Below are 24,610 nucleotides of genomic sequence, written 5' to 3'. Positions count from 1 at the left end.
ATTGGTTTGAAAGTTATTTACGCAGAACAATACTTACTTTAATAAACAATATCAGATATGGTTATTATTCCACTCCTAAAGTTTCTAAATTTCGATATAGAATAACAATTAAAAGCTTTTAAAACAATCTTATTAAGTATCCAATGGAATTCACTGTATTACCATATATAATCCTCTTTCAATTTTCATTATTTCTAAAAAGAAAAAATTTATTCTTTTTTGTTTTTGTTTTGTTTGAAGTTCTACCAAACAAGATTTTTTAATTGGTTCAGAGAACCATTGAATAATATCAATTTATTGTTACTTTTGGTTATACTATTCCATACTTAGTATTTGAAACACATAAAAAGGCAACAAATACCAAGTCCGTGTGTCCGTGTAGCGTCCATAATATCCTTCCTTTTTGGATGATTGCCAGGTAGTAATTAGTGCCGATCTCTCATACTATCATTACGATTTCCGGATGATCATGCCGTCATGCGCAGAAATTTTCTGGATTGATCATGCGCAGAATTACGCAGCTGTACGAGAAAACACGTGAAGTTGTTAAATGAAAGCTCTAGATCAAAAGTGACTGCCAATTTTTTTTACAAATATAACATTCACAGCTTTAATGAGTCATAATGCATAATTTTACTCATGATTCACATATGAAAAAACGACTTTACTAATTCACACCACTGGCGCTCAACGCCATAATGTGACCAAAAACTATGGTCTAAGCTACACTGTAAAAAAAGTCAATCCGTTTTTTATATTCCATCTTTTTCCGTAAAGACTCATATTTAATAACCTTATATCACGGAATTTATCGAACTATTTACATTGTCCGTGAATGAATCCATGAAAGACTCATTTTTATGGAAGTTATACTAATTAAAATTGCTCAGCACTCGCCTCGAAAATGGCCAGGAAAAAGATTTGATTAGTACTATATATTTTTTATATTGCAAATATTGTAAAATAAAAAAAAAATCGAAAAAGATTGTGACTGCAGAATTAAATATAATTATTATATTAATAAAATCAGCTTAGCTAATCTACTAATAATATAGAATAAAAAGTTAAACAAATAAAAAATACATAAATCATGTATATAACTATGGCATTGAGCGCCATGGCGTGTTTGTAATTTCGTGAAAAAATACATTTATAATTCATTATTTAAAAATTCAGTAAACTTATTTAAACTACTAGATTTAATTTATCTTATGTAAATAAAATGATGATAAAGCAAGTATAATACTATTTGATTATTAATGAAGGTTATTATAGGTAATACAGCTACCCCGCCTACCCTATAAAAAAAGTCGATCCGTTTTTTCCATCTTTTTTTCCGTAAAAAGCTTATGTTAACGGAGTTTTTACAGAAATAACGGATAAAATTTATTATGGGGCTATATCGCAGGTAGTCTTAGCAACTTAATTTATATAATAACTCATCAAGACGCCAAATAGTTGCTCGAGTTTTATTATATTACAAGAAAATAAGTAAAACAATATGCTGCAATATCAACTAATATTGTTAAATTTGCCCAAATATTATGCATTTTCTCATAATTAAGATGTTATTAATTATATCTAATCGTGAATATAAATATGAACTTATAATATAAGAATTCTTAATAAATTTTGTTTTTTAAGGAGGACTATGGTTGGTTGAAGTACTTAGTTAGAATAACTTGGAATAACTTGGTATTCGGAATTTTTTTTTTTTTATACCATTGTTTTTAAAAAAATTTAATGTTGATAATTAAAATTAAAAGGAGTTAAGTTTCCAATACTAACATTATTTTTAATCATTTTTAAAACTTTGATTTTGACCGCGTGATGATAACTTTTAACCAAAACCACAGTACTTGCAGAAATTAAATGAAGAATTATATCTGTCGATTTATTTAATTACTAAAATAAAGGCTTTTATTTATATATTAATTACATAGCCTTAGTCCTAGGGGCGCGGGTGGCTAAAAAGTGTGGAGTGATTTTTCTCATATTATACATCATATTGTTTAATATCGATATAACTAGTATAGAGGGCAGAAAACCCATTTTATATCTCCGGAATCTCAGAAATGAAAATTTAGGATTATTCTCAAATTTTCTTTCCTTTCTCAAAATTGTTTAATCACTACTAAAGGTGTAACCTGGCCTTACTTAAGACTAAAATATCAGACCAAAAAACTACAAACTCTTATAGCCTTAAATATTCTTTTCGAAGTTCAACTAAGACTGTCGGTCTTTTACAGTAGACTTCATTTAAAAGATCAATTATATATATAAAAATTAAATCTTTCATTAAAAAATATCAGTATATACATGGCTGGCAACGTTAAAGGCGCAGTAATAAGCGTTAAAATAGTGAATTTTGACGTACTCAAAATTAACTCATTAAGTGATCGTAGAAAGATAAAACCATCGCCATTCGATTTTCGATTTGTTTGAGTGAGGCGATTCTAACCATCTCTATAAAAATTTTATCCGTTATTTCTGTAAGAACTTCGTAAAAATGAGCCTTTTATGGATCCATTCACGGAAATGTAAATGATTTGATATATTCCGTGATATAAAGTTATTAATTCCGGAAATATGAGCCTTTAACGGAAAAAGATGGAATATAAAATACAGATCGACTTTTTTTTATAGAGCATCTTTCTATGATCACTAAATCAAGAAATAGCTGGTCCTGCTGCACTACATGTAATCTGGGATCGTAGTCCAAAAGAAGCAACTAAACTTGATTACAGTAATATTATTCAACATCTATTGGATGATTTTACCAACATGATGATGATGAAAGAAAAAACATATCCATGTGAAAAAATTATAGTTATGATTATATTGGTTAAAATATGATATTTATTATATCTATTATAAAATAAATAACTTATGGCATTCTAATATAAAAACTCTGAAACAATACAGATGAAAAATCAAACAATATATAAATTATAAATTATAATTATGATAACTTTGTTAATTTTCAACTTTAGTAACAGATAATCTAAGGTATGGATCAGGCTTATTCATAGGAACAATTCTTCTTTTAATATGAAATCCTTCAATTGGTTTAAAAACAAAATTCCTAATTAACATACTCAATAATATTTTAAATTCAGTCAAGGCTACTTTATTGCCTATACAAGCTCTTGTACCAGCAAGGAAAGGCAAATAGTTAAAATTTGTTACGTTCTTAATTAAGGAAGGATCCAACCATCTTTTTGGATCAAATTCAGTAGCTGTTGGGCCCCAAATTTCAGGCAGTTGATGAAGTGTTGAAATTGCAATTATCATTACAGTATTCTATTTTAATAGAAAAAGATCAAATTAATAATTTTAAATTTTGGCAAAAAAATACAAACCGGTAAATATACCTTTGGAACGTGATATCCTCCAAAAACTTCATCTTTAGTATTAAGTCGACTAGTAGCACCAACTACAGTAGAACAACATAATTAATAATATGATATAAAAAAAAATTAAAAATTTAAATGTATACCTGGAGGATTTAATCTTAAAGTTTCTTTAACTACGCAATTTAAATATTCCAAAGAATTAATTTCATCAAATGTGGGATTGAATTTTGATTTATCAGGGAAAGCTTTAACTAATTCTTCACGCAATAAGTCTTGCATATGTGGATATTTTGAAAGGAAATATAAAGCCCAAGAAGTTGAAACACTTGTAGTTTCATGTCCTGCTAATAAAAATGTCATAATCTAAAATATTCAAAAAAAGTGATTAGGATAATATATACGATAATAACGCTGGGATTTGTCACTATATTAGGTCCATGGCACTATGACGAGAAATTAGATATTTTACCTGATATTTTAACTCGTTGTCAGTCATTTTCTCTTCAATAGGTAATGTCTTATTGATGTTAATTAAAAGAGATAAGAGATCTTTTCCTTTCAATTCACCACTTTCTGCCGCTTTATATTTTTCTTCAACCAATTTCTTTGATACGCGGTCAATAACTGCACAACCATTTTTAAATTTCTTATTTATATCGATTGGAAATTCTCTTATAGATGGAATAAAATTTGATAAAAAACTAATGCCAAATCGTAGAGCAGAATTTGGGGCATTCATAAGGGATTCATAAGCTTCTGATAATTCATTTGTAGACGTTAATGAATTAAAATCGTAATTAAATCCTAAAGAAAAAAATTTCTATTAATAAGGCGAAAACATCAACTTTGAAAAAAAATTATTGTCTTCTCACCGACTAAGCCAATCACGTCTAACGTAGCTTTTGAGAGATAAGAAGTAAGATTAATTTCAGATTCTCCTAAGTTCACTTTATCTTCGATTAAACTTTTTAAGGTAAAAGCTACTCGAATAAACGTTGGAACCATTTCCTAAAATTGAATGAACATATTAATTTAATTTAATTAACTTTATATTATATTACCTACAATGAATTATAATTACTTTGATGTTATTATGAATGAAAGCCGGATTCATCATTTTTCTTTGTCTCTTATGATCTTCACCTTCTGCAAATACAAGACCTTTACCAGCCATTGCAATGAGATCAGCCATCATGTGAGGAGGTTTAATAAAATCATAAACATGATTTAATAAAATATCTTGAATTATTTTTGTATCAGAGATAAGAAGGACTGGTTGATTAAATAGTCCATGGTATTTTATAATATTTCCGTATTTTTGTACCCATTTAAAGCGCGTATGCTATATATATAAAAAGAAAGAAAATTGTATAAAAAGAATCATGATTACCGATTTAATAATAATATATTAACCTCTTCCGTCAAAATTGTTTTAAAATTTCCGTAAAATAGATTTTCGGATGGTGGTCCGGGAATTTTTCTCAAAGGTGTAATATAAACTGGCCAAATATATATTTTATAAGTGATCCACCCTATAATAACTAATATAAAAAAACTAACTAAAGAAATCAGATCAAGCATTTTGTTTTTGTTGTAAATTTATTAAAACAAATTGAGTAAATAAATTTTCAAAAGTCGTGAGGAGAAAATTATCGCAAGATATATACGATTAATTCAGTTTCGGGTTTCGGTAGATAATAATCGCCGGTTCATTAAGAAGACATGTTGTACAGTTACAATTTGTGTTTAACGTTTAATTGGACATTGGACAGAATGATCGACAATCGACTTGCTATAGTACTTTCACAAGGCCACATGGCTGCTAAATTTATATATTTACGGTATTGGAATGTTCTATGATTGCCTAATATACACGATTTCGGAATTTCCGGGGAACGCCAAGGGGAAAGCCAAGCTTAATAAAGTTAATTAAATTGCTTAATTTTATATTTTTAGATCAACACATCAGTCAATACCGGGTAAAAGTCATTGAACGTGCCGATCGTACATTAATATTATTGACTAATAATATTACACAAATATCTAAAATTATTTTATGTAAAATAAACGTATATATATTATGTATGTGAGATAGTTTCTTTACTTCTCATATTTTAAACTTTATTTTATATATTTAAAATATCTTCTGAATTTTGAATGAGAGCAGCGACGAAAATTTCATTTTTATTTGAATTGTTTAGTTTGCGTTGATGAAAAATATTTATTATAATATAACGATCATAATACTTTCATTTTATAATGAAATGTACAGTATTTTAAAATCATTATTAAAAATAAACATAATTGCATATTACAGTCTAACTGAAATTTTAATGTTTTAAAAATCAATCAAACTTTTCTTTGTTAAATGCATTTCTAAAAATAGAATATTCTTATTGCATTTAAGCAAGAGATCACTTTGCATGCATTAAAATTAATGATTGCAGATTTATGTAACAAATAATTATTTTAAAAAAAATATGATTTAAATTAATCGAAAATTCTTTAGCAAAATATATTTTTATTGTCAATTTAAAAATAAAATAGTTAAAGTATCACTAAGAGTGATTTAATATAATAACTAATCGTGCAAGCGATAGATAATATACATGATGTCCTTCCCATTATTAGACCATTGAAAGTGGTTCTCAAAAGTGAGAAAATATAAATAATGACTACTGCCTTTGTTGAAGCTTCTATCGCTAAGGCAATTTCGAAAAATTTTTTCTGCTAAAATATAAATAACGCTATCTTTTACTGTATATTATATCGTCATAGTGAACTTTCCGTTCCACTATATAATTTTTTCCCCTTTTTTCAGTATAACGAGATTTATTAAGAGAATTCACTGTATCGAGAGAAATTAATCATAAAGAAAAAAATCAATAGGTCACTATAACGTGATTTTACTTAATGTTCACTATAACGAGATTCACTATAACGAGCTTTGACTGTATATATCGATATATATTAGATTAAATTATCAAAATAATGTAAATATTATAAATTTGAAATTACAATTATAATTGAATTGATCTAGTAAAACTTATACATATTTTGAAATTTGAAAGAAACAAACAAAATTCTTTGTAAAAAAAAATGAGGTGCGCTGTGTTACGAACGAAAATCGGTAAGTATAAATTTAGATGTCGATCATTTTGTCCAATAACGTCGAAAAATTAAAAACTGTCGACGTGTAATTGTACGATACGCAATTTTAAAATGTAAACAACGGCATCATGATTACCGAAAACCGAAATGATTTGTCATATAAATACAGTATCTTGCGATAAATATCATCTCCGACTTCTTATCAAATAAATCTGAAATTCACTACCAAATTGTCATAAAAAATGCTTGATTTATCTTCTTTAATTAGCTTTTTCGTGTTAGGAACTATAGTATGGGTCATTTATAAAATATATATTTGGCCAATTTATATTACTCCTTTAAGAAAAATTCCTGGTCCATCATCTGAAAATCCATTTTACGGAAACCTTAGAACATTTTTGTTAGAAGAGGTCAATTATTGTTTACAATAGTCATATTCTTTATTTTAATTGACTTACATATTTTTCTCTAATTTTTTTGTATAGAATCCAGATCTTAAATGGATACAAAAATATGGAAATATTGTAAAATATCATGGATTATTTAATCAGCCAACCCTCGTTATCGCAGATACGAAATTAATTCAAGAAATAACATTAAATCATGTTTATGATTATATAACACCTCCTAAAATGCTGGCTGATGGTATTGCAATTGCTGGTAGAGGTCTTGTATTTGCGGAAGGAGAAGATCATAAAAGGCAGAGAAAAATGATGAATCCAGCTTTCACTCATAATAACGTCAAAGTAATTTATACTTTATTGTTTGTTGGTCAAATATAATAAAAATTAATTAAATTAAATTAATGTGTTCATTCGATCTTAGGAAATGGTTCCAACATTTATTCGAGTAGCTTTTATCTTAAAAAATTTAATCGAAGATAAAGTAAACCTAGGAGAACTGAATCTAATATTAATCTTACTCCTTATATCTCAAAAGCTACCTTAGATGTCATTGGAATAGTCGGTAAGAAAATAAATGGAAATTTTTTTCAATGTTGATATTTATTTGTTTTCTTACAATTTCATTTTTTTTTTTTAGGATTTAATTACGAATTTAATTCATTAACGTCTCCAAATGAATTAGCAAAGGCTTATGATTCTGTTACAAATGTCCCACAACCTGCTTTACGCTTTGCCATTAGTTTATTATCAAATTATGTGCCATATATCAGAAATATTCCAATAGACATGAATAGGAAATTTAAAAGTGCATGCGAAGTTATTGACCGCGTATCAAAGAAATTGATCAAAGAAAAATATAATAAAGCCGAAAAAGGAGAATTGAAAGGAAAAGATTTGTTATCTTTATTAATTAATATTAATAAAACATTACCCATTGAAGAAAAAATGACTGACGAAGAATTAAAATATCAGGTAATTAACCTAAAGGTTACTACAATAAATTTATTATCAATATTATTAAATGCGCGTTGAAATATTGTTATCTTTGGATATTTTTAGATTATGACTTTTTTAGTTGCAGGACACGAAACAACAAGTATATCAACATGTTGGACTTTATATTTCCTCGCACATCATACACATGAGCAAGACTTATTGCGTGAAGAATTAGTTAAAGCCTTTCCTGATAAATCGAATTTTAATCCTACATTTGATGAAATTAATTCTTTGGAGTATTTAAGTTGCTTAGTTAAAGAAACTTTAAGATTAAATTCTCCAGGTATAAATTTAATTTTATTTTATTTAATTTATTTAGCAAATTGACTTATTACCTTTTAATTTTTTACTTTAGTATCTCTTACTACCCGGACTAATATTAAGGATAAAGTTTTTGGAGATTATGTAATTCCAAAGGTATATTTTATATACTATATTTTGTTAAATTTCAAATTATATTAAATTTTTATTTATTAATAGGATACTGTGATTATGGTTGCAATTTCAGCGCTTCATAAGTTACCTGAAATTTGGGGCCCAACAGCCGCTGAATTTGATCCAAAAAGATGGTTGGATCCTTCATTAACTAAAAATGTATCAAATCTAAATTATTTACCTTTCCTTACTGGTACAAGAGCTTGTATAGGCAACAAAGTAGCTTTAACCGAATTTAAAGTATTATTAAGTATGTTAATTAGAAACTTCGTTTTTCAACAAATAGAAGGATTCCAATTCAAAAAAAGAACTCTTACTGTGAATAAACCTCACCCATATCTTGGATTACTAGCTGTTTCTAAAGTTGAAGGTTGACATAACAAAATTTTATTGCAACATGAGTTTATTATGCGAATTTTTATTCTTTACATCCTTTTATCTTTACGTTTTTTTTTTATTTAGTTATTATATAGTATATTATTCATAATTTTATTATTATTTTGGTAGCAACAAGATTATGGGTAACTAGAGGATTCTGATTTACGGCAATTATATCGCCGCCAGTTAAGAAGGATCCCGAAAAATATTAAAATTGGTAAGGTTCGGCCAAAAAAGTTTACAATTGGCATTTTTTCAGGGTCGGAATTATGATTGTGTCAGTCAGTTACTAAAACAGAAAATAAAATTCTGGCCAACATTATCGAAAATGGAATGATCACATGATTATTTTGGCCTAATCTACGCATAGTATTTTTCGGGGTCCTGTTAAGAATCTTTTTTAAATGAATTCTTTATTTATTTATAAATTTTATTAGTAAATTATTATGATAATTGTGAATTACTAGAATTATGTCTGTCGATTTATCTAATTATTAAAATAAAGGCTTTTATTTATATATTAATTACTATATAGCTGGGCATGAATGGCCTAAAAAGTGTGGAGTGATTTTACGTATTATTTTTTAAAAGGAACTATATAACTATATATATTTTTATCGCCTTTTTCAAATTAGTGCGATCCCTACACAACAACCCCTAAAATAATCGATTTCCAAAATTTGCGATTACCGTTAATTTTATTGTACTAGGACCCCGGGCTATATATACAGTATAGAGTAGGTGCAAAAAAATTTATTAGTAGCTTTATGCATTTTTTCAGGGCCGGAATTATGATAATGCCAGTCAGCGTCTAAAAAAGGAAACAAATTCCGGCCGGAATTATCTATAAAAGGAAAGATCTACATGATTATTTTGGTCAATTCTACGCAAACCCTTACCCTACCTTTTATGTATAACTCGGGGTCCTATTGTACTATTATATAGAAAATGGGCAATTTCTGGAAAAAATTTTGGTTATTTCATCAATTTTTAGGGTAGTTTCATTATAAATAAATTTTAAAACTTTGTGTAACACTACAATATTTTCACTGAAAATTTCCCAAGATTTCCTCTGGTAATCGCTAATAATCGACATTTCTCTACGTACTAGTTATCCAGGAAAATTCTGGGTTTTCCGAAATCTTAGAAATGAAAATTTAGGATTGTTCTCAAATTTTCTTTGATTTCTCAAGATTGGTTTAATCACTACTAAAGGTGTTAACCTGTTCTTTCTTAAGACTGAAAATATCAGACCAAAAAGGCTACAAACTCTTATGGCCTTAAATATTCTTTTTGAAGATCAGCTAAGACAGTCAGTCTTTTACAGTAGACTTTAAAAGATCAATTATATAAAAATTAAATCTTTCATTATCATTCTATACATGGCTAGCAACTGGATTTTGGCGTACTTAGCACCAACTGATCATAGAATGATAAAACCACCACCATTCGATTTTTGATTTGTTTGGGCGAGACGATTCTAACAAGCTGTATTCATCCCTATAAAAATTTTATCCGTTATTTCTGTAAAGACCCCGTAAAATGAGCCTTTTACGATCATTCACGGAAAATGTAAGTGATTTGATAAATTCCGTGATATAAAGTTATTAATTCCGCAAACATGAGCCTTTAACGGAAAAAGATGGAATATTGGACATCTTTCTACTTTACAGAAACTTCAAGATCGTAACGATGGCTTAATGCGCAGTACTAACTGCATATATGTAATTTCTTTACGATTACATCCCAGTAAATAGTTTTTGTATGAATTTGTACCAAATGGGCTCATCCATATATAATTGGCTCTAGGTTGGCTTAAATTTGGATTATTTTTTGCATAAATTTGAGCTAATTTTGAGCCAATGAACCCGTTTGGTATAAATTTATACAAAAAATATTTACTGGACATAATGTGGTCACTATGTATTTATAACGCAATTAAGCCATCGCTACGATCTTGAAGTTTCTGTAAAGTATGATCACTGGATCAAGAAATAGCTGACCTCGGTCCCACTGCACTACATGTAATCTGGGATTGTAGTTCAAAAGAAGCAACTAATATTGATATTCAACATCTATTGGATGATTTTACCAACAATGATGAGTAAAACATATCCATGATGTGAAAGACAGTGAAACAAAATTATAGTTATGATTATATGATAGTTATTATATTTATTATAAAATAAATAACTTATGACATTCTAAATGTCAAACTAACTAATATAAAACTCTGAAACAACAAAAAAATAAAAGCAGATGAAGAATCAAACAATATATAAATTATAAATTATAAATTATAAACTATAATTATAAATATGATAACTTTGTTAATTTTCAACTTTAGAAACAGATAATCCAAGGTATGGATCAGGTTTATCCAAAGGAATAAATCTTCTTTTAATGTTAAATCCTTCAATTGGTTTAAAAACAAAATTCCTAATTAACATACTCAATAATATTTTAAATTCAGTCAAGGCTACTTTATTGCCTATACAAGCTCTTGTACCAGCAAGGAAAGGCAAATAGTTAAAATTGGTTACGTTCTTAATTAAGGAAGGATCCAACCATCTTTTTGGATCAAATTCAGCAGCTGTTGGGCCCCAAATTTCAGGCAGTCGATGAAGTATTGAAAATGGAATCATAATTACAGTATTCTATTTTTTAAAATAATAAAAAAAAAGATCAAATTAATAATAATTTTAAATTTTTGACAAAAAAAATATAAAACGGTAAATATACTTTTGGAACGTGGTATCCTCCAAAAACTTCATCTTTAGTACTAAGTCGACTAGTAACAAGAACTTTAGTAGAATTACATGGTTAATAAGATGATATATATAAAAGAAAGAAATAAAAATTTAAATGTATACCTGGAGGATTTAATCTTAAAGTTTCTTTAACTACGCAATTTAAATATTCCAAAGAATTAATTTCATCAAATGTGGGATTGAATTTTGATTTATCGGGAAAAGCTTTAACTACTTCTTCACGCAATAAGTCTTGCATATGTGGATATTTTGAAAGGTAATATAAAGCCCAACTAATTGTTATACTTGTAGTTTCATGTCCTGCTAATAAAAATGTCATAATCTAATATTCAAAAAAATTGATTAGGATAATAAATACAATGAATAAGCAATAATATTAACAAGAAAAAATTATTATGTGGGAGCCATAACGCTGATATATAAGATTTGTCACATTATATTATTAGATCCATGGCACTATGACGACAAATTACAAATTCTTCTCTTATTTTACCTGATATTTTAACTCGTTGTCAGTCATTTTCTCTTCAATAGGTAATGTCTTATTGATGTTAATTAAAAGAGATAAGAGATCTTTTCCTTTCAATTCACCACTTTCTGCCGCTTTATATTTTTCTTCAACCAATTTCTTTGATACGCGGTCAATAACTGCACAACCATTTTTAAATTGCTTATTTATATCGATTGGAATTTCTCTTATAGATGGAATAAAACTTGAAAAATAATTAATGCCAATGCGTAGAGCAGAATTTGGAGCATTCGTGAGAGATTCATAAGCTTCTGCTAATTCATTTGAAGACGTTAATGAATTAAAATCGTAATTAAATCCTAAAGAAAAAAAATTTCTTATTAATAATGTGAAAACATCAACTTTGAAAAAAAGCTATTATCTTCTCACCGACTAAGCCAATCACGTCTAACGTAGCTTTTGAGAGATAAGAAGTAAGATTAATTTCAGATTCTCCTAAGTTCACTTTATCTTCGATTAAACTTTTTAAAGTAAAAGCTACTCGAATAAACGTTGGAACCATTTCCTAAAATTGAATGAACATATTAATTTAATTTAATTAACTTTATATTAATTTACCTACAATGAATTATAATTACTTTGATGTTATTATGAATGAAAGCCGGATTCATCATTTTTCTTTGTCTCTTATGATTTTCACCTTCTGCAAATACAAGACCTCTACCAGCTATTGCAATAGCATCAGCCAACATATAAGGTGGTCTAATAAAATCATAAACATGATTTAATAAAATATCTTGAATTATTTTCGTATCCAAGATAAGAAGGGCTGGCTGATTTAATATTTCATGGTGTTTTATAATATTCCCGTATTTTTGTACCCATTTAAGGCATGTACGCTATATATAAAAAGAAAGAAAATTGTAAAAAAAGAATCATGATTACCGATTTAATAATAATATTATTAACCTCTTCTGTCATAATTGTTTTAAAATTTCCATAAAATAGACTTTCAGATGGTGGTCCGGGAATTTTTCTCAAAGGTGTAATATAAACTGGCCAAATATATATTTTATAAGTGGCCCACCCTATAATTCCTAATATAAAAAAACCAACTAAAGAAATCAGATCAAGCATTTTGTTTTGTTGCAAATTTATTAAAACAAATTGAGTGAATAAATTTTCAAAAGTCGTGAAGAGAAAATTATCGCAAGATATATACGATTAATTCAGTTTCGGGTTTCGGTAGATAATAGCGCCATTTTAAAAGAAGACAATTTGTTAATCGACCGATGGCAATTTATATGATTGCCCGATTTCGGAATTTTCGGGAACTCCAAAAAGCCAAGATCAGCACATCGGTAGTCAGAAATACCCATAGAACGTGCCAATCAAGTGTAAAGTAACTATTATTTGAATGACTATTAGTGTTACACAAAAATATCTAAAAGTATTTTACGTAAATAAACGTATCCCTTAAATGGTCTGCAAAATTTTTTTTTTTTTAAAAAAAAGCTTTTTAAAATTAACGGCCTCAGCGGATAAACTCCGCTAATTTCTTGGTGGAAATCTCCATTAAAAAGTATTTTTTAGGGACCGCACGCGAACAATTAATAACTGATCTTAATGCAGCCATACAGAAATCCGTTTATACAGTATGATGTCATATAATTTTGTAGGTGTAATGATCAACATGATCATCAAATGTATGTGGCTGGTGGCTAATCATTAAACATTTCGGAATTTAAAAACCCCGAAATTTTGTTTTATTTATTATTTTATTTTTATTATGGAAACTAATGAAGAGAAACATGAATTTATTGTTGAATTTTCAAGAAATATTTCCCAACTTGATATTGATAATGAACGGGACAATATAAATGATAATAATATTAAAGAAATTGAAAAAATTGAAGAAATTGAAGAAGAAAATATTAGAGGTAGATGCAGAAGCAGTGATAGCGGCAGCGGTAGTGTAGAGGAACAGACCATGGCAATAAGGATGAAGAGATTACACAATTTCCGGCTCCAATTTCTTTTAATATTCTACAACACTCTAAACCTTTACATGAATTTCAGTTGTGATAAATTTATCCCGTGAATATCAATTTAATTTACCAACACACTATTCCATTTTTAGTCTCTTTTTTTCTTTAGAACAAATAAAAACGATTGTTAAAACTACCAATACATATGCTTGCATAAAGAATGGAGGAGAGAAACGTAAGTAGGAAGATTTAATAACAATAAAGGAATTTAGAATTTTGTAGCGAATAGTGATATATGCTGGTATTTTTAAATTACCCAGTATTCGGGATTATTAGAACAAGGATAGTAGATACTCAAAAAGAAAATGACAATTAATAAAATTTTTTTTTATATTTTAAAATCAGCTTACTTAGTTTGCTCTTTTTTTTTATTAAATTTTCGAAAATTATTCATTTTTTAGGGTCCTATGTAAGGTCAAAATCCTACCTTTAAATCTCAACTCAAAAGTTCAAATAACAAATGTTGTTCGTCATGACTAATTCTAAATATTGTATTATGATACTATATAGCTACAATTAAATCCTGATGAAATGTCAAAATTAATTGCGAAAATTTTTAAGATTGCTGTTATTAAAAATGCTAACTTTTTTATCTAATGATTAATTTTGATTTTCAAATATATAATCAAAAAATAACGATCACCATCATATAATATGTCGTTTAAAGCTTTTGTTATAATAGCTTTATTTTTTAAAAAGTTAAATGAGAGCTGAACTTTCGTTAAAATCGCAGGCAATTTTACCTGAAATTTGAAATTACAATTTAATATAATTGAATTGATCTGTATACATATTTTGAAATTTGATAGAAACAAACAAAATTTTTTGTAAAAAAATGAGTTGCAGGTAACGTGTTGAAAAATAAATTTTAGAGTCGATCATTTTTGTCCATTAACGTCAAAAATTAAAACTGTCGGTAGTGTTACAATCTGCGGATAATCCGTCATCCGTCATCCGTCATTTTCGGATATCCGTGATCCATATCCAACGACGGCGGATAAGGATGGGGATTGACGGATTGGAACACTAACTGTCGGCGTGTAATTAATTGTACGATACACAATTTAATGAAAAAAATATATTAAAATTAGTATATTTGTAATAAAATGCGTTATTGATTTTTTTTTTTTAAAAAAAAACGATACGCAATTTTAAAATATAAACGGCATCATAACTACCGAAATGATTAATCAGTATCTCGTGATAAATGTCTCCGACTTCTTATCGTTATTTATTTCAATAAATCTGAAATTCACTACCAAATTGTCATAAAAAATGCTTGATTTATCTTCTATAATTAGCTTTTCGCGTTAGGAATTATAGTGTTGGTTATATACTGTATTTGGCCAATTTATATTACTCCTTTGAGAAAAATTCCTGGTCCATCATCTGAAAATCCATTTTACGGGAACCTTTTGGAACATTTTTGTTAGAAGAGGTCAATGATTATTATTTACAATAGTCATAATTCTTAATTTTAATTGACTTACATATTTTCCTCTTTTAATTTCTTTTGTATAGAGTCCAGATCTTAAATGGATACAAAAATATGGGAATATTGTAAAATATCATGGATTATTTAAACCTTCATTATCGCAGATACAAAATCAAGAAATTACATTAAATCATGTTTATGAATATATAAAACCTCCTAAATGTTGGCTGATGGTATTGAATTGCTGGTAGAGGTCTTGTATTTGCGATAATGAATTTTTTATTTATTTGTAAAGTTTATTGTTAAATTATTAAAGCATGGTAAAGAAATTTGAAGAGAAAAGTTTTTTTAATCAAGAATTTATTTTTGTTTAATGGTATTATATTTAAAAATTTTTTTTAATCTTTTGCTTCGTATTGAAAACTTGAAAATTCTGTCTAAAAATATGATCATATTGGCCGACTATAAAATTGAGGATTTATATAATTTTATTTATTTGTTCATACTCCTTATTGCAATTGTGTTACATGATCATTGTTTAAGTAAATGAATGTATTTACTATTTAATTTATTTTCTCTGCAGGAAAATTCATATATTATCAAAATGTGTGAAAGTATTAGTACTATTTGTTGAAGCAAGCTTTATATAATATTGATGATTCTACTGTAGTATTGACTTTTTTTATAATTTTATAAATAAATTCAAACGTAAAATAAATTTAATGAAAGTTTTAATACTGTTTTTCGGAAAATTTTATTTCTAAAATTAATTCTTTGATACTTTTATTAGTAATTTGCAGTTTATTAAGAGATTTCTTCACGAATAAATCAATTATAATTATCGAAGTATATTAATATCGTAATTATTCATATTAGGGATGTTAATTTATTCGAATATGTCCAGCTAATATATTGGCTGCTAGCGAATATCTAATGAAAAAGCTCTAGCTTATTAGGAGACACATCCAATTAAAAACATAAGCTTAAGTTTAGCTTAATGCAGCTTTAAATTTGATATGTATTAAATTAAACTATTAAACTTAAATCGGTATATCATTTTTACGTATGTTCATTTTCTTTATTATTTTTTTAATTATTATCATAAAAAAATGAAAAGCTTTGATCAAAAGGCTGACAATATAAATATACATAATCGAAGCTTATATTAAAAAATCGTTATGCAAGCTCATATTCAGTTTATTCATATTCCTAAAAATAATAAATAAACCCTCATCAAATAATTGGCCAAAGTCATTTAAATTTCCAACTGAAGCCATTAATTATGGCCAGAATCAAAGATAATTACTAAGTTAAAAAAAGCATTTAATCATTTAAGGTACTAAATGTACAAATACCATCATATTTAATAAACGTAATGCTTTGATAATCAATGTAATATTATTTAATCCTCACAAATTTTGAAACCTTACATTTTATAATTTTAAATCATGACATGTAATCTAATAAATTTCAGTTATATAATAATTTATTGATAAGATATGGTATAAAAATAACTATTTAAATTACAAACTAAGAATTTTGAAAGAAATCTACTATACTCTATCCTTAGTGTTTAAATAATTTCATATCAAGCAATGAGAAAAAAATTTCTAGATATACTGTTATTATAATTTATTGTTCTTTGTCAATATCTGTATTGAAAAAAAAACAAAAAAAAGATTATAATACTAAATTTAAAAATAAAATTCAAGCATTTTAAAAAAATTTTTACCGTCAGGTAGTTCCAATTCATTTTGTTCTTCTGAATGAAAATTGGAATTATTATGCATTTCATCATCATCTAGTATAAAATGGAATTAATAAAAAATACTAAGTATATTATATATATTTAAATAATCATTTTTGCATACCATTTATATGAACATTCTTTTTTTGACGTTGTATTATTTCTTCTCTAAAATAATCATTTCGAACATCTTAAAGAATATAAATGATTTATTTAATAATATTAATAAAAAATTTAAAATAGAAAATTAAATATACTATAATTAGTTTTACTTACTATCAATTTTTGAACTTATTTGCAGTTTATTAAATACTTTGGATGGGTCTTTTTTACTATTATCTAAAGCTACCAAACAATAAATTATTATTAATATGGTTATTTTATTGAAAAATGAAATATAAAATTACTTTTAGTAACATTATCCTTTTGATTAACTGATTTACCAAAATCTTCAACTAAAGCAACAAATCAATTAAATCATTAGTTAATGCAACTTAAAAAAGACGAATCTAAATAAATACTTACTGTTATTAGGAATATCAAAATCATATGGTTTACTATGAAATGCTATAAATTTATAAGAAGAAATAATCAACCACCTTAATAAATTATAAGAAAATTTATGAATATTTCATACCTTCTAATTCTTCTATTTTTTTTTTTTAATTTAAAAAAAATAAGATATCATTAATTATATGGCATAGTATTGGTACTTTTTTTTAAAATATTTAATAAAATGATTTCAAGCTAAAAATAATACCTGCTGTTGCATTTCTTGGTTCAGGAAGATTTTCAAATTGATGAACTTTACTTGTACTAACATAATTTTTTAGATTTCGTTTATTGCTGGTTGTATTAATGATTCATCCATTTTATCAAATTTATTTTGATAAGATGCATTAATTTTATATATTTTATCCCAAAGCACATATTTGACAGGTCTTTTTGATGGATTAGCATCCCAACATTGCTTCATTAAGTCTTCATATTCTAAAGGAGTTCCTGGTACAATTTTTGGTCTTATACCATTAATAATATCCTTTGCAAGATAATAATTATGTTCACGTTCAACAAATGGTGGTCTTCCAGATAAAATTTCCCACATTAGCATTGCAACACTATAAATGTCAGATGCTTTTGTAGTTTGTTTTCCACCAATAACCTCAGGTGCTATATAAGGAAGATTTCCATATATACTTCCTAATGGTTTATCTGCGGGTCCGCTAAATCCAAGATCACAAATAGAAAATCGAGTTGTATATAATATATTTCCGGAATGTAAATCTCTATGAATTATGAATTTTGTGGAGTGCTGAAATTATATAGAAAACAATTTCAACTTTTTTTTTTCATGTAAGTCGAATATGATATTGTCGTAAATATTCTCTTAAATCTATATCCATTTTATTTATTACAAGCATATAATTTCCATCTGATGGATCTTGTGTTAAACCAAAACATTGAACAAACATATTCCATTTATTGCTCATAGTTAAATGTAATTTGGCCTATAAAAGAAAGTACAATTAAAATTTTAAGAATATTACTAACTTTTTAAATAATTTAGATTACAAACCTCTTCAAACCATCTTTGATTTGCACTTTTAAAATTTTCTAATTTTTTTAGTACTACTTTATGTTGTCCAGATCTTTTTAATTGTTGTTTTTCAGAATCCCATTCAATAAAACGTCCATCAACCCATATTGCTGTAAAAATTTCTGAAAATCCACCTCTCGTTAAATAATCGATATCTTTTAATTTATCATATGGAATCCATTCTGTTATTTTACTAGGTACTTGTGTTTTCCTTTGACATTCTTTTATTATATTATCAATATTATTATTTCCTGATGTCCAATTTGAAAATTTTGCTTCTAAATAATTTCGAACACAATGTTCACAATATGATGTAGCCAAACATTTTTGGCTACACCCTTCACAAAATCTTTTTATTCCTTCATTAGTAAGAATCTTATTTTCATCATAGCTTCTAGTTAATATTTTTATTGCTTCTGTTTTTTCGTCTTCTGTAAGCGAGTTATCACGTTTAATTATATGTTTTTTAAATTCATATTTACTGAATATATCATCATCACCATATTTACTATAAGTTACAACCAAATACGCTCTATTAATTGCATCATAAACTTTTCTATTTCTAGACATGATAAATATATTATAAATGCTTCAAATTTCTTTAGAAGCGGATATTTAAACAAAAAAAAAAATCCAGATAACCGTATCAGGTTAATCGTGTAACTTGAATGGGTAAGTCTTACCACACCACCCTGCTGTGATGTTTTTATCACTTCGTCTCGTGATGTCCTGTTTACATTTTTTATTATGTTTCTTCGAAACACTTTTTTTTTTACTAGCCTGATCTCTATTTGTCATCGCATTACATATCACCTGTAGTACCACGTTTAAAGTACTATTTATATTGTGACAGGTGGTGTGGTAAGATTACCCCTTGAAAGTTAGCTGTTACAGTACATATGTGGCGTACCGCCTGTTGCAGTGAAAATCATTTAGATTTTTTTTTTATGAATTTCGATTATTTTATTATTGAATCATTAATTATTTTTTGATAATTTAAAATATAATTTTTTTTTCATAGTACTACGATAGAAATAAAATAAAATTTAATATTTACAAACGATTTATGTGTTATATGTAAATATAATAAAATTTATACACAGGTATATACCTATATGTATGGCTATTGATATACCTTACATTCTACTGATCTACTACATATTACATACTGTATTTCTATGTGATCACAAAAATTCGTTATACGTATTTATTTTAATTAGTCAGCTGATATGTTCTTAGATTATAAAAATCTCAAATTTATAATAATTTATTGAAGCTTAATCAACAATATACTGTCTTTTTACATAATTTAAAACTAAAAATTCTTCTATTTTTTCTATTTAGTATTTGATTATTTAATTCATTTTAACTTAACCTTTTTATTTTCACCAAATCAGCTTATTTATTGGAATTACGCTCTTTAAATTTTTCAGATGAATAAAGGCGTGCGTGATCGTAAATCAAACGTAAGATTTAGTTGTTATGTGGCATCAAAAATCCCAAAATTTTATCACATGATCGTAAATTAAAAATTTTTCACCCACTTTCAACTCGTAAGTAACTCACAAAATGTGCCTTTTAACTCACTCAATGAAAATGATTTATAGATTAACCAATCACTTGTAAAAATATGTAGTCTTTGAGAGAATACAGACGAACCTTTGCTCGAATTTCTGATTTCAGTTTACGGTTTGGCTTGACATCTAAATATGGCTTAAACCTTTCTTGAGTTTTATAATTTATAATACTTTTACTGACAACAGTTCAATATATATTGAAAACTTTACACTTACATAATAAAAATTCATGACGTTCTTTTTTTTTTCATAAAAAGTAATATTTTTTTTTAATGATTAATAACTAAAATCTAGTGATGTTATTTTGCCCAAGCAGTTCGGTTTGTTCCAAATCCAGTCAAACTCAAAAACCGGTTTAGCATGAACTAGTTTGTTTAACTGTTTTTAAGAATGTATTAGTAAGCATGCTTTGCTCGAGCTAGTCTAATTTTAATTTGTGAATATTTCCATTGTATATTATTTAATAATTAATATAATTTTTTTTTATTACAACAAAGTTTGAAGCCACAAACCAATTTGAAGCGTGTTTGATCGGGTTTTAGCTTAAACTCTGTTCAAATTGCTCGATTTGAGCATTTTAACATCATCCCTATAAAAATATAAAAAACAAATTTTTATTTTTTTTTTAATAGTAAAGTATTTTTCTTTATTGAATAAATTTAATTTATACAATCATAATAATACATTAGTTAAACTATTATTATCCTTTTTCAAAAGAAATGTTTAACTATTTTAAAAGCATAAAATTATATATCTATTACTAATATCAGTATTATTACTACTATTATTGATCAAAATACTATTACTAATGATTTTTTCTAACTTTTTGTGTTTTACGTTTTTTTAATGGTTGATGCATCCTCCTTTGTCATTAATAATTTTCTTCGTCAGTTATTTTCCTATTGTATAATTTTTTTTCCTTGAAATTTATATATAAATACTGTATATATATTGTTTTAATTCCTCTTTCTCTATTTCTACACCTCGTTTATATCTTGGTAACCAAATATGATTTCTGACGTTAATATATTGAGTTTCCCATAATTCCTGTACCATTATTTTCTCTTCTTTTGTATAACCTATTTTATTTAGTTCATTGTTATAGATACCTCTTGTAAGTTCACGTAATTCCTTATGTCTCTCCGTTGTCTTTCATTAGAACTTCATCATTAATTGAAAATATTCTACCAGAATTATTATATTAAGAGCTTGATGGTAAAGTTATCATTTTTATATTTATTTGTGAGCTCATGAGATGACTTTTTCTTCATTAAAATTCTTATCACTACATTCCCATATATGATCCCATGACTCTTTGGTATGATAATTGGTTACTTTATCATAGTATCAGATACAAGCTTCTGTTAATATTTCTATTATATAAAATTTCATAAGTCGGTAATTCTCTAAGTAAACATTTGAATTTATATGCTCTTAATTCGTTATCCAGGACATTCGTAACGAATCTGCTGCTTGAAGTAACTTTTAATAAATTTTAAAGTTTTCGGCCAATCAAAATATTATAATACTTTCAAATAAAATATTATCTTACTTCTAGATGGAAGCTTAACAACATTTCAATTTTATGTCTTATGTTATTATAACTTTTCATCCAATTTCTATAGTTTCCTGAAATTGTCTTTTTGTTCCATCGTAAAATAAAATTAGTATAAGATATTAAATCAACTTCAAATGAATGTATTGGTATATTTGATGATTTAACTTCGTTGTTTTTCGCAATTTTCAGCCATGATATATTCAAATTACTATTATCCATAATGTCTTTCATAAATCTTAATCCATAAAGTAATTATAATTTAATCGCTTTCGTTCACTATCTTCACTTAAAAAGCTTAACATTTCCGATTTAATATATTTTTGGTATCGAAAATGTTATTTCATCCGAATTATTGAGCATTAATGTCATTTTATAATAATACTCTTAATTACTGCTTTTTTAAGATCGTTTTCTTGAAAAATTTTCCAATTTAATTCTTGTCCGTTACAATTACACATGATTATGTATCCAAAACCAAATTTTATCATTATTATCCAATTGTTCCATTTCAATTTTCTTAACGTTCATAGCGATCATGATTTTATCTTTCATTTCGATGATCTTTTCTGCATGTTGGAATAACCATTCACGGTCATTTTAATATATCTATTTAATAGTAAATTTTTTTATTAAAAAAAAACTATTATTAGTTATTTTTTAAAAAAATTCAGAAAAAAAGCATTTAGATCATTTTTTTTATAAATTAAAAAATTAATTAAATGATTTTAAAAAAAAAATCTTTTTCTATTTATAAAAAAAATTATGTAAATCAATACTTTTTGTCAAATCCAGTTTAACTTAATATGTAACACAAAAAACAGATAAAGTAAAAAAAAAAAATAAACATTCACGACCTTCTTTCTTCTCTTTATTTATATATATTAAAAGAAAATAAACATTCACGATCTTCTTTTCTTCTTGTATATTGTTCTTTATATAAAAAAAAAAGAAGCAATCGTTTTTATTGACTAAATAATGATAATTAACTGAATAAAAAGAAAGTGTCTAAAAAAGCAATAAATAGACAGCCGCTAAATAATATTTTCTAATCTCATCACACAAAAAGAATAAATAAATAAAAATCATAATGCCTGCAAAACTAACATTTATATGTCTGTCACTGAAAGGGCAATGAATATATAATAAGAGAACTAGAGAAGCAATTACTATTATAAGAAAAGAAGATAACAGCACAATAAATTTAAAAGTAACAAGTTTTATTATTAATTAATTAAGTAATAACGATAAACCAATAATGATAAACTTTTTCTAATTCTATAAACTATGAGTAGTGGCGGTGGTGGTGGTCACTCTAACTGAACATCAACGCCACCCTAGTAAAAAATAAGAAGAAACTTAAACAAAAAGAAGATATTATTTATTTGAGGAAAATTTTGCATTGAATAAAGTAAGTCATATTGGTTTTAACAAAAGACAAATTTGGTTTTTGTATAATCCTTATTTGTGTCCGATTGTTTTTGCAAAAGTTGTTACTGCACTCTATTCGTGTCTGATTGGACTTGTTTGCATAGTTTTCTTGATATCAAATCCTTTTGCTTACCCTTTGCAAATTGCTTATTATTATAAACACTAAAAGACCTGGCTTAACAATACTCTTCAAAAAATGCAAGGTAAATTTAATAAATTAATTTCATCTTTCAATTGTAATAATTTTCAAAACTTCTAATCATAACATTTAAAGCTTCTTGCTATGTTTAATGTTTATTTATTTACTTGTTTTATAAAACAAACTTACATATCTAATATAATATTGGACAAATAATTGCAAATTACTATAAAATAGTAGCTATATAAATATATATTAAGTGAATAATTTCACATTGTTTTTAAACAAAATTTGTTAAATACGTTCATCTAAACATTGAGAATTATCATTGTATTCTGGAAGATCTTCTGTAAAAGGATTGAGTAATTTAGATGTGTAAATAGCTTGTGGATGTGTAGCTATTTGGTAATTTTTAATGAATGAAAGATTTGTTTTTCTATATTCTTCTGCTTTGCTGAAAAAACCCTGCATATATAGCTCATTAAATTATACAATTAATTCATGTATTTCAAAAATCTTTGGTCTATTATTTGGGTATAAATCCCAACATTTTTTCATTAAATCAATGTAACATTTTGGTGCTTCTGGTTCATTTATTTCGGGTCTAACTCCTTTACAAATAGCTAATGCAAGAAGATGATCATGTGCACGATTATAAAAAGGTTGTATTCCAGTTGCTACAAAATACATTATCATACCAAAACTATAGATATCTGATTCTTGAGTATAAGACATCCTTCTTAATACTTCAGGAGCCACATAAGGCATAACACCATAAATTTTAGTTTCATCTATATTACCAACCTCTCCACATAATCCCATGTCTGAAATTGTTATCCAATTACTAGAAACATCTGTCAAATTTAAAAGTAAAATATTTCCTGTATGAAAATCACGATGAACTATATTTTTTTGATGAATTTCTTTAAGACCATTAATAATATTAAGCAATGCAGTTAATTTATCTCTCCAATTAAAATATTCATAGTTTCCATTTACCCAATGATTAAAATTGCCTCCTTTTGCATATTGGAAAACCATAATATATTCTTTTGTATCTGGATTTTGAGAAATTCCATATATATTAAGGATATTACTTCCTTTATTTATTGAGTACTTTACAGAAACCCGGTGTTTTGAACTAAATCGTCACGTGTTCGA

General features: G+C 26.5%; 6 protein-coding genes across 7 annotated transcripts; 2 read left to right on the top strand and 4 right to left on the bottom strand.

Annotated features, from left to right (window-relative positions):
• Positions 1-2,838: 2,838 nt before the first annotated feature.
• OCT59_003403 (uncharacterized protein) lies at positions 2,839-4,986 on the bottom strand. Its single transcript, XM_025323484.2, has 7 exons — positions 4,770-4,986; positions 4,438-4,698; positions 4,229-4,364; positions 3,826-4,160; positions 3,500-3,719; positions 3,375-3,436; positions 2,839-3,303 (listed from the first exon to the last, which is right to left on the bottom strand). Exons 1-7 carry the CDS (start codon positions 4,935-4,937, stop codon positions 2,977-2,979), a joined length of 1,509 nt encoding a protein of 502 aa, XP_025179615.2. The 5' UTR covers positions 4,938-4,986; the 3' UTR covers positions 2,839-2,976.
• A 1,723-nt stretch (positions 4,987-6,709) lies between these two features.
• On the top strand, positions 6,710-8,677 carry OCT59_003402 (uncharacterized protein; the record flags this gene model as incomplete). Of its 2 annotated transcripts, XM_025325782.2 has the most annotated exons (7): positions 6,710-6,877; positions 6,953-7,230; positions 7,354-7,433; positions 7,509-7,843; positions 7,931-8,150; positions 8,223-8,284; positions 8,348-8,677. In XM_025325782.2, 7 exons carry the CDS (start codon positions 6,710-6,712, stop codon positions 8,675-8,677), a joined length of 1,473 nt encoding a protein of 490 aa, XP_025179616.1. The 2 variants fall into 2 exon arrangements, with proteins under 2 accessions (XP_025179616.1, XP_065996297.1); XM_066145590.1 differs by lacking the exons at positions 6,710-6,877; positions 6,953-7,230; positions 7,354-7,433; ... (1 more) ...; positions 7,931-8,150; positions 8,223-8,284 and having other exon boundaries at positions 8,360-8,677.
• Positions 8,678-10,831: 2,154 nt separating this feature from the next.
• OCT59_003401 (uncharacterized protein) lies at positions 10,832-13,057 on the bottom strand (the record flags this gene model as incomplete). The annotated part of the gene is made up of 7 exons (XM_025331121.2): positions 10,832-11,337; positions 11,423-11,484; positions 11,554-11,773; positions 11,945-12,279; positions 12,350-12,485; positions 12,559-12,819; positions 12,890-13,057. 7 exons carry the CDS (start codon positions 13,055-13,057, stop codon positions 11,011-11,013), a joined length of 1,509 nt encoding a protein of 502 aa, XP_025179617.2. The 3' UTR covers positions 10,832-11,010.
• A 652-nt stretch (positions 13,058-13,709) lies between these two features.
• Positions 13,710-14,021, top strand: OCT59_003400 (uncharacterized protein; the record flags this gene model as incomplete). Its single annotated transcript, XM_066145589.1, has 1 exon — positions 13,710-14,021. One exon carries the CDS (start codon positions 13,710-13,712, stop codon positions 14,019-14,021), a length of 312 nt encoding a protein of 103 aa, XP_065996296.1.
• A 3,014-nt stretch (positions 14,022-17,035) lies between these two features.
• Positions 17,036-17,973, bottom strand: OCT59_003399 (uncharacterized protein; the record flags this gene model as incomplete). The annotated part of the gene is made up of 7 exons (XM_066145588.1): positions 17,036-17,055; positions 17,136-17,204; positions 17,275-17,340; positions 17,427-17,495; positions 17,558-17,605; positions 17,676-17,749; positions 17,957-17,973. The coding sequence occupies 7 exons, from the start codon at positions 17,971-17,973 to the stop codon at positions 17,036-17,038; spliced, it is 363 nt and encodes a 120-aa protein (XP_065996295.1).
• A 5,770-nt stretch (positions 17,974-23,743) lies between these two features.
• On the bottom strand, positions 23,744-24,490 carry OCT59_003398 (uncharacterized protein; the record flags this gene model as incomplete). The annotated part of the gene is made up of 2 exons (XM_066145587.1): positions 23,744-23,847; positions 24,148-24,490. The coding sequence occupies 2 exons, from the start codon at positions 24,488-24,490 to the stop codon at positions 23,744-23,746; spliced, it is 447 nt and encodes a 148-aa protein (XP_065996294.1).
• Positions 24,491-24,610: the final 120 nt, after the last annotated feature.

Source organism: Rhizophagus irregularis, chromosome 11 (genome assembly GCF_026210795.1).
Source record: "Rhizophagus irregularis chromosome 11, complete sequence".
Classification (NCBI taxonomy): Eukaryota; Fungi; Glomeromycota; class Glomeromycetes; order Glomerales; family Glomeraceae; genus Rhizophagus; species Rhizophagus irregularis.
This window is presented reverse-complemented; position numbering and strand designations above follow the sequence as displayed.

Coding starts and splice junctions, on each gene's coding strand:
- OCT59_003403 (XM_025323484.2), bottom strand. CDS start 4,937: ATGCTTGATCTGATTTCTTTAGTTAGTTTTTTTATATTAGTTATTATA. Junction 3,720..3,825: donor ACAACGAGTTAAAATATCAG/GTAAAATATCTA, acceptor TGAATATTTTAG/ATTATGACATTTTTATTAGC. Junction 3,437..3,499: donor TTTAAGATTAAATCCTCCAG/GTATACATTTAA, acceptor GTTCTACTGTAG/TTGGTGCTACTAGTCGACTT.